The sequence below is a fragment of the Odocoileus virginianus genome, chromosome 10, assembly GCF_023699985.2.
Source record: "Odocoileus virginianus isolate 20LAN1187 ecotype Illinois chromosome 10, Ovbor_1.2, whole genome shotgun sequence".
In the NCBI taxonomy this organism is placed as follows: Eukaryota; Metazoa; Chordata; class Mammalia; order Artiodactyla; family Cervidae; genus Odocoileus; species Odocoileus virginianus.
In genome coordinates this window covers 68,006,286-68,020,801 of record NC_069683.1, presented here as the reverse complement: position 1 = coordinate 68,020,801, position 14,516 = coordinate 68,006,286, and the positions used below count along the sequence as shown (strand labels likewise).

The 14,516-nt window shown below is 39.8% G+C and overlaps 1 protein-coding gene across 8 annotated transcripts in view; it reads right to left on the bottom strand.

Moving 5' to 3' along the window:
* Positions 1-14,516, bottom strand: part of YAP1 (Yes1 associated transcriptional regulator) — a 128,476-nt gene that overhangs the window by 19,426 nt on the left and 94,534 nt on the right. For 2 of the 8 annotated variants that reach the window (XM_070473673.1, XM_070473674.1), the window contains exons 5-6: positions 3,916-4,109; positions 1,116-1,163 (exon numbers count right to left, since the gene is read on the bottom strand). In XM_070473673.1, the coding sequence (XP_070329774.1) occupies positions 1,116-1,163; positions 3,916-4,109 (242 nt within the window). The remainder of the gene's footprint in view (positions 1-1,115; positions 1,164-3,915; positions 4,110-14,516) is intronic. The other 6 variants (XM_070473675.1, XM_070473676.1, XM_070473677.1 and 3 more) reach the window with 3 other exon arrangements.

The following is a 14,516-nucleotide window of genomic DNA, read 5'->3' as shown; positions in this document are numbered from 1 at the left end:
ATGTTTCCACTTTATTTAAAGATCCAATGCTACAGTGCTCTTCCCAGTCAAATGTGAAATTAGCAGCCCTCATTGTAAGAATGTCTGCACTGCTTTAGCAAAGATGATGTTCATGAATTATTCCCTTACTTGATTTCTTGATTAAAGAAAGCATTTATGAGAGAGATAAAGAATAGAGATTTTCCTCTCACCAAGTTAACTGGTCTCTGTGAGGACTCTATGTAGTATAGTATCTACACAGACAAGTTAACAGAATCTAACATGAGTGGAGTTCTGACAATTCCCACTTCCACAGTTCATTCCAACACAATGCACCTGTCAGCCTAGTGCAGAAGAGCTAGAGAGAATAAAATGAGGCGTCTGATGGTCACTTCTGCCCACCTGAAAAAAATGCAATAATCCCTCAGCTTCTAGTTCCTCCACAATCGGTGAACCCTAACACAGAGATCTCTTTGGTTTTAAGAATGAGATTCTCTTCATGAGTCAGACAAGTGCCTATGTTACAGAAGGAAAAAGTGGCTGCACCCGCTGCATCTGAATAAGATACCTTCACAAGCAGTGCTTCTTTGGGTTCACCAGGGAGAAATGCTGATAGAAGCCAACAAAGAGACCCAAAGAGTACTTAGGCAGAGCACTGCTCCCTTCTCTCTCCAGGGATTCTGACATTCTTTCTTTGGAATGTCCACTAGAAAAAAGTCTCCCTTCCTAGCAGTATCATTACACTCTACTGGATTTCCTAAAGTAGCCTACCTAGGTAAATAAGCTGTGCCACCTTTGTTACTGTTCAAATTTTTAATTCCTGAAAGTCACTGTAAGCACCACTTCAGGCTACACAAATAAAAATCAGACACACTTCAAGGCTGACAGGATGCACACACTACATATCAAATGTGGGGGCTGAGGGGGGAGACCTCTACGGAGTCAGAAGGACTACTACTATTGTGGGAAGAGCGGATAGTGTCAACTTTCTGGGAATAGCAATGTTAACTTAAGTAGCTTGGTAGGAAGAGGCCTTGAAGTTATTCTTCAGTGAGGACAGGCCCCCGGAGCACAAGTTTTTCTCTTTCCTAACAGAATATCTGTTTTCAACGCTAAAACATCAGACAAGAGCCTACCTGACATTTTGGAGAATTGGCTGTGCTGGGATTGATATTCCGCATTGCCTAAGAGTGAAAAATAAGATGGATAAAAATTACTTTAAGCCACATGGGTTGGCTGTGTAGGCTGACTTACAAATTCCATCCAGACATATCACCATAGCACAGAATTCCCAAGCTAGCTCAAGAAGAAGCAGACTGAGGGAGACAGGAGACCATGGAGTCACCACGGACACACGGAAGCCTCAGCAGTGTTCACAGCGTTGAGGGCAGGACAGGTGTCGGGACTCAAACACAATCTGATACTGGTCGGGTAGGTTCTTTACTTCTGAGTATTAGATGAAGCACGGAAAATATAATTTGATGTTTCAGTGATAAGAGAAACTGTCAGTGGAAGAAGTTTACAGGAAGCCGAAAGACTTAAACTGAATTTATACTGATTGCTAAAAAACAAACACCTTAAACAATACACCATTAGTATAAGATTAGAGCAGGTCGGTCACTTCAACAGAAGAATAGACAACACAGTAGGCAGTAAAGAGACAAAGAAGTCACCTCTAAAGGAAGCTATTCTGTCCGGGACCGTCACCCAGAGTAAGAGTGGGAATAAGGCTTAGGAAAATTCTTTAGAATAAAGAATTTCATAAGCAGCAGCATTCTGCCCACCGGCTGGGAAGGGGATGGGAGACAGCTGATCTACAGCAACGAAATGACGGATTTTAATCTTTCTTATTAATAAGGTTTCTTGGTTTTGATGGTCTTCAATTCATATGTGAAATAATATTTACTTACACCATCTAGTACTCAGTAACGACAAAATGAAAAGCAAGCAATGAAAATAGGCTGTGTAAAATGTACCCTGAAATTACTTTATTTCTTCTAATAGCTATATAATTATATTCTTGATGATGCTACCTTGCTCTGGTGATAAAGTTTTATTTAAATGAAAAATGTCTTTTCTTTATAGTAATATGTTAAAAGTCTGTCAGAGGTATAGTAAACTTGTTAATGTGCTTCCTTTTTCTACTTTCTTAAAGGCAGATGAGGAAATACTTCTTTCAAGACCACTTCATGACACCATATACGGGCATCATCTCCCTCACTCACTTCTGGGGCCAGCCACACCACGTGACACTGGCCGGCTACTGACAGCGCAGTTTGCAGGTGTGGCGGTCTGGGATGCTTGTGGCTCAGTTTAACTCTTAGGTACCAGTTCTTCAAGTCCCAAATCAGAGTTCAATCACTACATCAAGTTCATCTATTTCCGTTAACACTCAAGTGACACTATTAAAATATAACCTTCATGAAGAAAACAGTACCTTGTTCAAATGTCTACATCCTGGCAACAAAAATGTACTATATAATGATATTTTTAATGCCTTATCTTAGTATGCTATAATTTGGGGCAGGGGGAATAGTATAGACACATGTATTTCATGTTTGTAAATAAAGAAAAGGTCTGGGGTGGGGGTGGGGGGAAGTGTAAGAAATTGTTAGCTATTTACTTCCAGAAAAGAGAACTAGAGAAACGGAAAGGGAGATTTTATTTTCATTTACACCTTTTGTACACTTTCAAAATCACATTGTGTTTTTATTACCCAAAATATTTATATAAAAATTTTAAAATATACTAAGATCATACCCCCAACATCTGAACTTTAGATTTTATCATTCTGAAATTTGAGATGAGGGATTATATTTTTATGGCATAAAAAAGCCAACAGTATTTCTGAAAGAAAATCTATAGAAATGGCCCTAAAGGTTTCCAGCTCTCTAATGTTAGAACCTACCCTTCCCAAAGTGAAAAAAACAACCACAAGCAGGTAATTTTAAGACACTTGGGGATCTTCTAAACTTGGGATAGCCTATGTTACATTTTAAATAAAACACATCTTAGATCAGCAATAGTGAAAGCTATCTCTCCTGTGAGAGGTATCATACTGGTGTATTCTCCCAGACAAATAATTTGTTTAAAGTAAAAGATGTTTCTCCCCATGTGATGTTCCAGTTCCTCCCTTAGTAAAACCTTCAGATATTAAATGGTCTGCAGTTCCCTGTACAGACATACCTCGCTTTATTGCACTTCACAGACACTGCAATTTTTTTTAAAACACACTGAAGGTTTATGGCAACACTGCGACTAGCAAGTCTATCAGAGCCATTTTTCTAAAAGCAATTGCTCACTTCATGCCTCGGTGTCACATTTTGGCAATTCTCACAATATTTTGGCCTTTTTCATTATTATTTTATTTATAACAGTAATCTGTGATGTTACTATTGCAAAAAGATGACTCACTGAAAGCTCAGGTGATGGCTAGCATTTTTTTCAGCAGTTAAGTATTTAAAAATTAAGTACTTTAAAAAATGTACACTGTTTAAGACATAATGCTATTATACACTTAATAGACTATATAGTATGGTATAAACATTAACTCCTATATGCACCAGCAAACAAAAACTTCGTGTGATTCACTTTACTGTAACACTCGCTTCACTGTGGTGGTCTGGAACTGATGGGCAATATCTCTGAGGCATGCCTGTATATTTGAGGAAAAGCACCCTTGCTCCCCTTGACTTCTGCCTGACTGCCGTGAACATGGCCCGAGCGCCTCTGTGTGATGCAGGTATACAAGTCACAGCCCACGTGCTCAGAGGCCAGCAAGAAGACTAAGACGAGGACAGAGCTGGACAGAATGTTTCTGTGTCACTCTAGTTTGAGAGAGACAACGCTCCTCTGCAACCAACAAATGCCGAAACGAAACACACCCAGCTTCAGGTAGGAAGACAAAGCCCCGAGAGCGGAAGGCTGGTCTCTAACCTGGGGCCTCACCTGCCGAAGCAGTTCTTGCTGCTTCAGGCGCAGCCTCTCCTTCTCCATCTGCAGCTGCTGCAGCCGCATCTGCTGCTGCTGGTTGGAGCTGCCGCCACCCAGGACGCCGCCCTGCGGGCTCTGGGGGGCCAGCGGGGGCGGCTGTTTCACTGGAGCACTTTGACTGATTCTCTGGTTCATGGCTGAAAGGAAACAGAAGATCTGGTCTAAAAAACTAGCAAAGAAAAACGATATTCAGTTATTCACAAGCACGATGGGGATGGTCAACATAGCCTTTTCTGTAGTAAGACCAGAAGTAACCTAAAAACCCACCACTAGTACAAAGGGTACATTAGTTTATTATTATTAGACATGCTTGTCATCAGTGTAATATGTTAGGCAGCCATAAGACAAAGAAACAAGCAGCAGCTCTAATAGGCAAGGCCATGGAGCAGTCACAGACACACCAAGTTAAAAGCATACTACAGAACAGAAAAGTGCTTTTTTGAAAAGGGAGAGGAGGCCTATATTGATATACTACATGCATATCCAGAGAATCTGAATTGAAGGACAGCTAAGAAGCAATTAACACCTGTTGGCTCTGTAGCTGGGGAAATGGGTGACTAAAGAACTGATGTTCAAGAGAGACATTTTTTGTAACTTTTCAAGTTTGAATAATGTGAATGCACTGCTTATTACAAAATATATATCTAATTAAAAATAAATCCCTCAGAGTAACTAAGAGAAAGCAATCTAAGCAGTAAAGTTCAAGATTATTAATCTTTAAATATAATGCTAACAAATCAAGTAGATTAGATGATCTGACGCATGCTCCAAATAAAGCCTGTAAGAGCCTGGATGGCACAGACTGGTCTCATCCAACACCACTGTACCCCTATACAGCCAAGGGAGTCAGTTTTTTTTTTAGTTGAACCTGTAATACACCATTTGACAGTTAGAAACAGACTGGATTCTTATACTAGTGAATTTCTGCCACTGATACATTGATCAAACTATGGATTGTGGTAGCCTCAGTAAGCAGATGGAAGTCTTATTACATGAAAATGGCAGTAAGAATGATATATTACCTTTTCAGACATCTACTCAACTTTTTAAGGTGAAATTTCAGGTCACTGTTTAATACATACTGACCAAAAAAAAAACCTCTGGCCCAAATGACTTCACAAACACTTGAAGAAATGATACTAATCTTCTACAACCTTTTGCAGAGAACAGTGAAGAAGGAAACTTCACGACACTTTTGCGACCAGCATATCCCTAATACCTTATGAAGACATTAAAATAAAGAAAAACCAGATGGCTCTCTCTCATCAACCTGGCTGCCAAAATCTGCCACGATCCACTGTTGGTGCTCATGACTTACTGACCCGGCCACAAAGCAAACTCCTTGTGATGATCTGCACACGTCCTCCGTCGTGCCGTAGGTACAGCTCTTGGAGGCTACTTGAACAAACCTCCCAGCCTTTCCCAGTGTCTGCCATGGACACTAAGAATCACCTTCTTTCAGGGCACTGCCCTGGGACTTTGTCTACTGACATTTCTCACCTGATTGTAATTTTTTATTTACAAATTTGTATCTTCTCTTCCCAGCTGGCACTAGTGGTAAAGAATCCCCTGCCAATGCAGGAGACATGAGAGACACGGGTTCAGTCGCTGGGTCGGGAAGATCCCCCGGAGGAGGGAACCCACTCCAGTGTTCTTGTCTGGAGAACCCCATGGACGGAAGCCTGGCAGGTCGGACACGACTGAAGCGACTGAGCGCGCACACACCTTCTCTTAGCCAAGTGCCTCGGGAGTGCGGACAGACCCCAGTCAAGCACATATTCTCAGTGCCTAGTCCAGCAGCCTGGCATCAAATCTGTGCTGAGAATAAACACTGAAATGATTCTCAGTCCTTTCACTATTCACTGAGGCAGAAATTTAACTTTATAAAAGATATGGCAATATAGAAATCCTACCAATTTCCCTACAGACTACCAACTCTTCTATGTGGCAATATAAAATTGATTTGAAGCCAAGGATATTAGAAAAAAGGAAAATTACAGACCAATCCTCTCTCAGAAAGCCTTAGTTCAATTCAACCTACTGAGATATTAATGTAAGGTGATAACATTTTTGTTCTTACTTTCCCCCTCTATTTTTCCTGTATTTCTTCTAACTTTTTAAAAAATTTGGCCATGCCAGATGGCATGTGGGATCTTAGTTCAACGTCCTGACCAGAGACTGAACCCATGCCTCCTGCTTTGGAAGCACAGGGTCGTAACCACTGGACTGCCAGGGAAATCTCTTTTTCTAACTTCTTCAGTTGAACTCACTTAGCTTAAATCTTTCCTTTGAACATTTAAGTCAATAAATTTACCTTTAAGGACTGCTTTTCTGGCATGTCCCACATTTGAAATCGTACATATAATTCATGATTATTCTATTTCAAATATCTGCAATTTTTATCTTGATTTCCATTTAACTCATGAGTTATTCAGGAGTACAATTTATACTCTTAAGCATATATTTAAAATTTTGAAAAATAACTGCCAGAGAAGGCAGAAAAAAATATATTATGAATCCTCATGTAGTCATCACCCAGCTTCCCAATGATCAATACCTAACTGATTTTGTTTTACATCTGTTCTGACTTTTCCCTCAATTACTTTCAAACAAATAATATAGCCTTTCATCTGTAAATAACCTCAATATGTGTCATTTGGGAGTTTTGCTTAGATTTTATAACTATTTGCTGCCTAATGCTGAAAAACTTGGTTCTAATAACATTAATATGTATTATTCTTTTATACAACTATTTCAAAATAACATTATGACTGAATATTAAAGTTATGATGAACAAAATGATAATTAAAAGGTTTGAATTCTTTGTCATTTTTTTTTTGTCCTTAAGATATTTCATTAAGTATATCCAGCCAAATCATCTTAAGTATTACCTGAAATAATTCTTCTTTATGTGACTCAGCCACCAACTAAAATACTGGTTCACTTGTGACACTGTGCTTTTGAATTTTATACACTTGCTTTACTTACCACCCACCATGGCCCTGTCCCCAACAGTTTAAAAACCCAAGCAAACACAGATACAAGAGGGTACTGTACAGTACACTGTAAGTAGTATGTTGGTAGCATACCCTTAATATTTAACTTCACTCTGCATTTTTGATAATAATATCCCTGAGACTATGCCAAAGTAGTATTAAGGTTTCTCTCCCATTTTCTTTGAAAAATAACTGACTAGTATTTCATTCAACTAATTTCCTATTAGGTACCACAGTTCTAATTATAATCTGTATGTTTTAATAGCTGGTGGGGCAAGCCATATTTTTTTTTGAAGTCAACTTTTGGTTATTGGGATCTAATTTTATTGCTTTGTGGTTAAAATAATCTGGTTGGCACACTGCTTTTTGAAATCTGTGATTGATACGTGGTCAGTCCCTGCTTTGGTCCTAGGCCAGGGCCAGCCAGCTGCAGCCTGCCTTTCCCCATCAGGGCTGCGTCATGCATCTCTTCCTGTGCTCTCAACACTCTGAGGTCTGATATCCCGACAAGATGACTGGCCCCAGGCCTGTCTGTGCTCCCTGTTCCTTGTGTGGTTTTATTTTCTGACCGACAGAGACTTTTTTCTTTTAAATTTATGAATCAAGTTAAGTCTTTTTGGTTATTTCTTTTTAATGTTCTGTCTGATACAGCAGAGAAGGGATGTCCAAAAAACATGACTCGCTGCTTCGTATTCTTCAAAGCCTTATTAATCTTTCACACGGCAAAAAAGCCATATTTATGAAATGTCTTTACAAAGAATAAACGGTTGGTACCTTAATAATTATGGTTTACAGTCAGTATTTTACAGGGGAAAGGACAGAAAAAAGCAAACACTTAACAGCTAAGATTTGCCCCACTGGTGGCTCAGATGGTAAAGAATCCGCCTGCAGCGCAGGAGACCTCGTTCGTTCCCTGGGTCGGGAAGATCCCCGGGAGGAGGGCATGGCAGCCCACCCCGGTATTCTTGCCTGGAGAATCCCACGGACAGAGGAACCTGGTGGGCTACAGTTCACGGGGTCGCAAAGAGCCAGACACGACAGATTGACTAAGCCCAGCACAGCGACCTCATTAATACAACTGCTTGTACCTACCTGTCACCAACATTACTAGATCACAACCGACAGGTATCATAGTACGATATAAAAAACATGGCCTTCAGAGTCAAACAAACCGTGATTAGAGTTAGGCACATCAGTTCAGTACTTCATCTAATTCCCAGTTTCCTCATCTCTACCCTGGGGATGGATCACTGTGGGTGTGTGCACTCAGTCACTCAGCTGTGTCCAACTCTCTGCCACCCCACGGACTGTACCACCAGGCTCCTCCGTCAATGAAACGTGCCAAGCAAGAAGACTGGAGTGGGCTGCCATTTCCTCCTCTAGGGATCTTCCCGACAGGGATCGAACCTGTGTCCCCTACATTGGCAGGAGGATTCCCTACCACTGAGCCAGGTGGACGCCACCGTGGGGCTTATAAGTAAAATGTAAAGCATCCATTATATTCCTGGAAGACAATATGTGCTCCAAAAATGGTAGCCTCCCCCCTTTTCCAAACAGTTCTTTCTAAAACTTGAAGATTATTAGTTTTTCAGATAATCAGCAGGGGTCACAGGACTGGAAAATGTCAGTTTTCATTTCAATCCCTAAGAAAGGCAATGCCAAAGAATATTCAAACTACCACACAATTGCACTCATCTCACACACTAGCAAAGTAATGCTCAAAATTCTCCAAGCCAGGCTTCAACAGTATGTGAACTGTGAACTTCCAGATGTTCAAGCTGGTTTAAGAAAAGGCAGAGGAACCAGAGATCAAATTGCAAACATCCACTGGATCATACAAAAAGCAAAAGAGTTCCAGAAAAACATCTGCTTTCTCAACTATGCCAAAGCCTTTGACTGTGTGGAAAACAACAAACCATGGAAAATTCTTCAAGAGATGGGAATACCAGAGCACCATACCTGCCTCTTGAGAAACCTGTATGCAGGTCAAGAAGCAACACTTAGAACCAGACATGGAACAACAGACTGGTTCCAAATAGGAAAAGGAGTACGTCAAGGCTGTATATCGTCACTCTGCTTATTTAACTTCTATGCAGAGTACAGGATGAGAAACGCTTGGCTGGAGGAAGCACAAGCTGGAATCAAGATTGCCAGGAGAAACATCAATAACCTCAGATATGCAGATGACACCACCCTTATGGCAAAAAGTGAAGAGAAACTAAAAAGCCTCTTGATGAAAGTGAAAAAGGAGAGTGAAAAAGTTGGCTTAAAGCTCAACATTCAGAAAACTATGATCATTGCATCTGGTCCCATCGCTTCATGGGAAATAGATGGAGAAACAATGCAAACAGTGGCTGACTTTATTTTTCTGGGCTCCAAAATCACTGCAGATGGTGAGTGCAGCCATGAAATTAAAAGACGCTTACTCCTTGGAAGAGAAGCTATGACAAACCTGGACAGAATTCTAAAAAGCAGAGACATTACTTAGCTGACAAACGTCCACCCAGTCAAAGCTATGGTTTTTCCAGCAGTCACGTATGGATGTGAGAGTTGGACCATAAAGAAATCTGAGTGCTGAAGGTAGAAGGGAAAGGGGATGACAAGAGGATGAGATGACTGGATGGCATCACTGACTTGATGGACATGAGTTTGAGCAAGCTCCAGGAGATGGTGATAGACAGGGGTGCCTGCAGTCCATAGGGTCACAAAGAGTCAGACACGACTGAGCGACTGAACTGACTGAATTGACATACAAGTGCCCTGGCTTGAATTCCCATACCTTCTCTCCCCCATCCCTCGACTCCATCATGCTTGTCACTATTTCTAAGTATTTTATGATTCACAAAGACATGCATATTTATCTTTCCCTACAAGATCTAAACAGGAAAAAAACAGGTGGTGGAGTTTGAGCCTTAGTTCAACCTCCTCAGGGATCCTTCTCTTTTGGTGAAAATGTTCCTGGCATTCCCAAAGGGCACTCAACGTATTTTCTCAAAGAGATGTTTCCATACCTTGTGCTGTATCAGTTTTGAAAATATGAGTTAAATATGAATTGGGGGACTGATCTGAGTATCTATCACGTATGGTGAACCTCTCACTATCTGAGGTTCAGAGCAAAAAACTACTGGGAAAAATGGTTTCCATTCCAAGCAGTTAAATAAATTAAAAAAAAAAAAACTGCTAGAGAATAACCCCTAAGTAAGTTGAAAAGTGTTGAAATGATAAAATATGATTGATTTCAAAACAGATTCTAGAGTTATTAAGAAACTCTAGAATTAAAAAAAAAAGCTAGTTAAAAAAAGTTTTGAACTTTCCACATTGCACTTTTATTAATATTGCATATAACAAGTTAATGTAAATATATGTTCTTGTGAAAACTAGCTGGACAATAACAATATTGTATGAAAATAAATGTAACTCTCCTCTGCGCCTCACCAGTTTCTCAGAATTAAATGCCAGTGACCAGAAATGCCGTAATCAGTAATGGCAGCGACCACTGCTGATGGCACACGGAACCGGTTGGTGCGGTCGTCTCCAAACCTAAGCTGACTGCTAAAAACCACAGAAAGGGAAAAACAGGGAATCAAAAGACAGAGTAAAAACGCCACAAATTAAAGAGAAATCTGCACAAAATACACAATAGATATAGTTTCTCTGGCTAGTAATGGTCAGTCCTTTTCGTTGTTTACTTAAACGCTGTTTGTTACCTGTGGATACAAGCAGTCCTACAAGTTTCTGTATTAAGGGTTCACTTAAATGACAAATTCAAACAACTTTCTTTATGAACTGAGGCTGGGATTTCTTCTCTTCAGAAGCATCCCAAGTTCTTTACCTTCTGACCATCTCAGGCATTTCAACAAAGCACAGAGCCGCGCACCCACATGGGGTGCACCAGAGACCTCACAGGCAGGCAAGAAACAAAACAGGCTTTGTTTCATGGGGGAAGCGGGCAGAGCAGTTAAAAAAGAAAAGAACTGCATTACCAACTTCTTCCCCTAAGTGATCAACCATCAAAATCCAAATGTCTCCAGTTTTAACAAAATTTCTAAAAGGTAAAGAGAAAATAAATCCCTGAAACAGGACAGAATTTTTTTTTAAAAAAATGCTATATTTAAAAATTCAGTTTGCTGCCTAATAGTAACAAGTTACTATTTCATAACTTGAACAAATCAGTCAGAAACAAATCAGTCCTGACAGCTTTATGGTAGCAAATTATACAGTCAGCAATTACTGAAGGAAAAAAAAAAAGACCACCTTCTCAAAAACAAAGGAGGTCGTCACCATGGGTTCTTTTCAAATGTCATTCTCAACATCTGAGTTTTCAAACTCCAGACAAATTTTAGGTTTGCATAATTGGTATCTTCAATCTTGTAGTATTACAAAGTATTTCAGATCTGGTAATCAACTGTAGACTGTGATAATGAAGTCTATCCCAGTAATATCACTAAGTGTAAATTTAAACTTTTTTTGAACTTTTAAAACATTAACTCACATCAAATCTCCCCAAACACAAGAAAGCACTTCTTTGTCTAATATTTTATCAAGTTTTAGACATTACATGGTTACGTGTTAGAATGGCTGTATTAGTTTGTTCATAACATTTGTAAAGAAATTTTAGGTTTTTCCTGTATTGATTAGATACTTAAGACTTCTGTAAAATAGTAGGCTTATTAAAAGAAATGAAAGTTTTCTGAAAACAATCTAACAGGCCACCTGTCAGTCTTAAAACAGTGAAAACAAAACACAAAACACCCACTGCTAGTTCAGTATTTCAACATGACCGAGGGGACTGCACTGTCTACAAAAAGCTGTTACTAACTGGCACAATAATTTATGTATTTTAAATAAGGCTAGGGTCCCAATTTAATGACTGAATACCTTTTCATTATCAATATGCAAAAGATGTGTCTCAACACTGTTAAGCTATACCTAAATGAAAAGTTATTCTGAGATACTTCACCCCTTTATGAGTAGTTTTAATAAAGTCATAGGACTGTGTGTAACCATCACCGCTATCTAATTTCAGAACATTTTCATCATCCCCCAAAGAAGCCATGCATTCCTTTGGGAGTACACTTTCTATTGCCCCTTCCCCAGTTGCTGGTAATCATTAAACCACTTTCTGTCTCTTTGGAATTGCCTATTCTGAACAGGTCATATATGTGGAATCAATTTTGTGACTGGCTTATTTCACTTGGTATGTTTTCTAGATTCATCCATGTTATAGCATGTATCAGCATTTTATTCCTTTTTATCACCGAATAACCTTCCACTGTACAGAATACTACATTTTGTTAGTTCGTTCATCGGTTGATGGAACATCTGTTACCTTTTGGTTTTTATGAATCATGTGGCTACAAACATTCAAGTCTGCAGGTTTTGTAGGACATGTGGTTTCCTCTTTGGGGCATAAGTATCTAGGGCGCGGAACTGCTGAGCCGCACAGTGGGTGCGCTTTCTGAGAAACCGCAACAGAACGGTTTTCTCGAGTGTCTGCATCCGTTTTCAATCATACGGACAATGGATGAGGGTGCCAACCGCTCCATGTGCTCCCCAGCACTTACTGACGCCTGTCTTTCACTTCAGCCATCTTACTGAGAATAAAGTGGTATCCCATTGTGGCTTTGGTCTGTATGATGTGGTAAGAGCTAATCTCCTCTAAAAATCCACGCTAGGTCTTATCAAAGGCACACTCTGTACTTTTCTCCCTTCCCAATTATCAACCACCAGGCCCCCCAAACTGGGTTAAAGTATCTGAATCTTTAAACTGTTCAAAAATATCAATAACGTCTCTATTTAGACCAGTTTGATATCATCTTCCTTCAACCATCTATCAAAAGTCTGGCATGAAAATTCATTATAATGGTATTTTTCAAACAATACAATTGTGAATAGAGCTTAAGAAACATTCAACAGAACATTTTCTCCTCATCACCTCATTAAGCAGTTTGGGGCAGGACACAGGAGTTGCTAAATGAGGTGAGGAGGAGAAGGGAGAAAGTAGTCTTAACTAGCCTTCAGTTCTGTCTGTCTCCAGGACATAACTGTTTTTACCCTCTACTACGAAAACAGTGTTTAAGGTACAAATAATGAAATGACTGGTCTATAGAGAGACAGGGAATAAGGTTTAAAAATCTACCTGGCACCAAGAATTCATGTTAGATTAATGAGTAAACAGTTCCATCAATAACAGCTTTATTTCTAATTACATGTAATTTACTCTTTCACTAGGGGAATTTATAATTTAGAAGAGATGAATCTGAGTTTTGACTGATAAGCACAAAAACTGGTCCTTTTATACAGTGTAGAGCTTGACTGGCTTCTCATCCTTTAATGTCCCACTTCAAAAAAGTGTTCCCGACTACCTCACCTCATTCCCTTTTGGAGCACCTTATGATAAAGCCCTTCACTGTATTGAACAGGTTTTGTAATGTTTTATTTACTCAGTAGCCTGCAACCCCCACCCCAACTGTTAGCATAGTGCCTGGTATGTAACTGGCACTCATCTGTTGAATGAGTAAGTAAGTACAAAAAGTTTTTATCCCTGGTTAGTAGGATGCTATTAGTAATACACAGGAGAATCTCCAAATTGAAGCAAGTCCAGAATGAGTTCTGAAGTGACCTCAAGCAACCAGGGTAGCAGAACAACATGAACATAAAACAAAGAATACGAACCACTCCCCTTCTAAGTCACTCCAACTGATTTCAGCAGAAATCGATCTGGCTTTTCCCTATGGAAGACTACAATCTCTTTTTCTGTTTATCTGAATCTCTGGGTTGGCACAAAAAGTGGCATCACCAAATGGATCTCTTCTTCAGTGCCTTTTATAAGACACTTGCTGTGGAGATTTCTTAAAAAGCTGGAAATAGAACTGCCATATGACCCAGCAATACCACTTTTGGGCATACACACCGAGGAAACCAGATCTGAAAGAGACACGTGCACCCCAATGGTCATCGCAGCACTGTTTATAATAGCCAGGACATGGAAGCAACCTAGATGCCCATCAGCAGACGAATGGATGAGGAAGCTGTGGTACATATACACCATGGAATATTACTCAGCCATTAAAAAGAATTCATGTGAATCAGTTCTAATGAGATGGATGAAACTGGAGCCCATTATACAGAGCGAAGTAAGCCAGAAAGATAAAGACCATTACAGTATACTAACACATATATATGGAATTTAGAAAGACGGTAACAATAACCCTATATGCAAAACCGAAAAAGAGACTCAGATGTATGGAACAGACTTGTAGACTCTGGGAGAAGGCGAGGGTGGGATGTTTCAAGAGAACAGCATCGAAACATGTATATTATCTAGGGTGAAACAGATCACCAGCCCAGGTTGGGTGTATGAGACAAGTGCTCGGGCCTGGTGCTCTGGGAAGACCCAGAGGGATTGGGTGGAGAGGGAGATGGGAGGGGGGACCGGGATGGGGAATACATGTAAATCCATGGCTAATTCATTTCAATGTATGACAAAAACCACTGCAATGATGTAAAGTAATTAGCCTCCAACTAATAAATATAAATGGAAAAAAA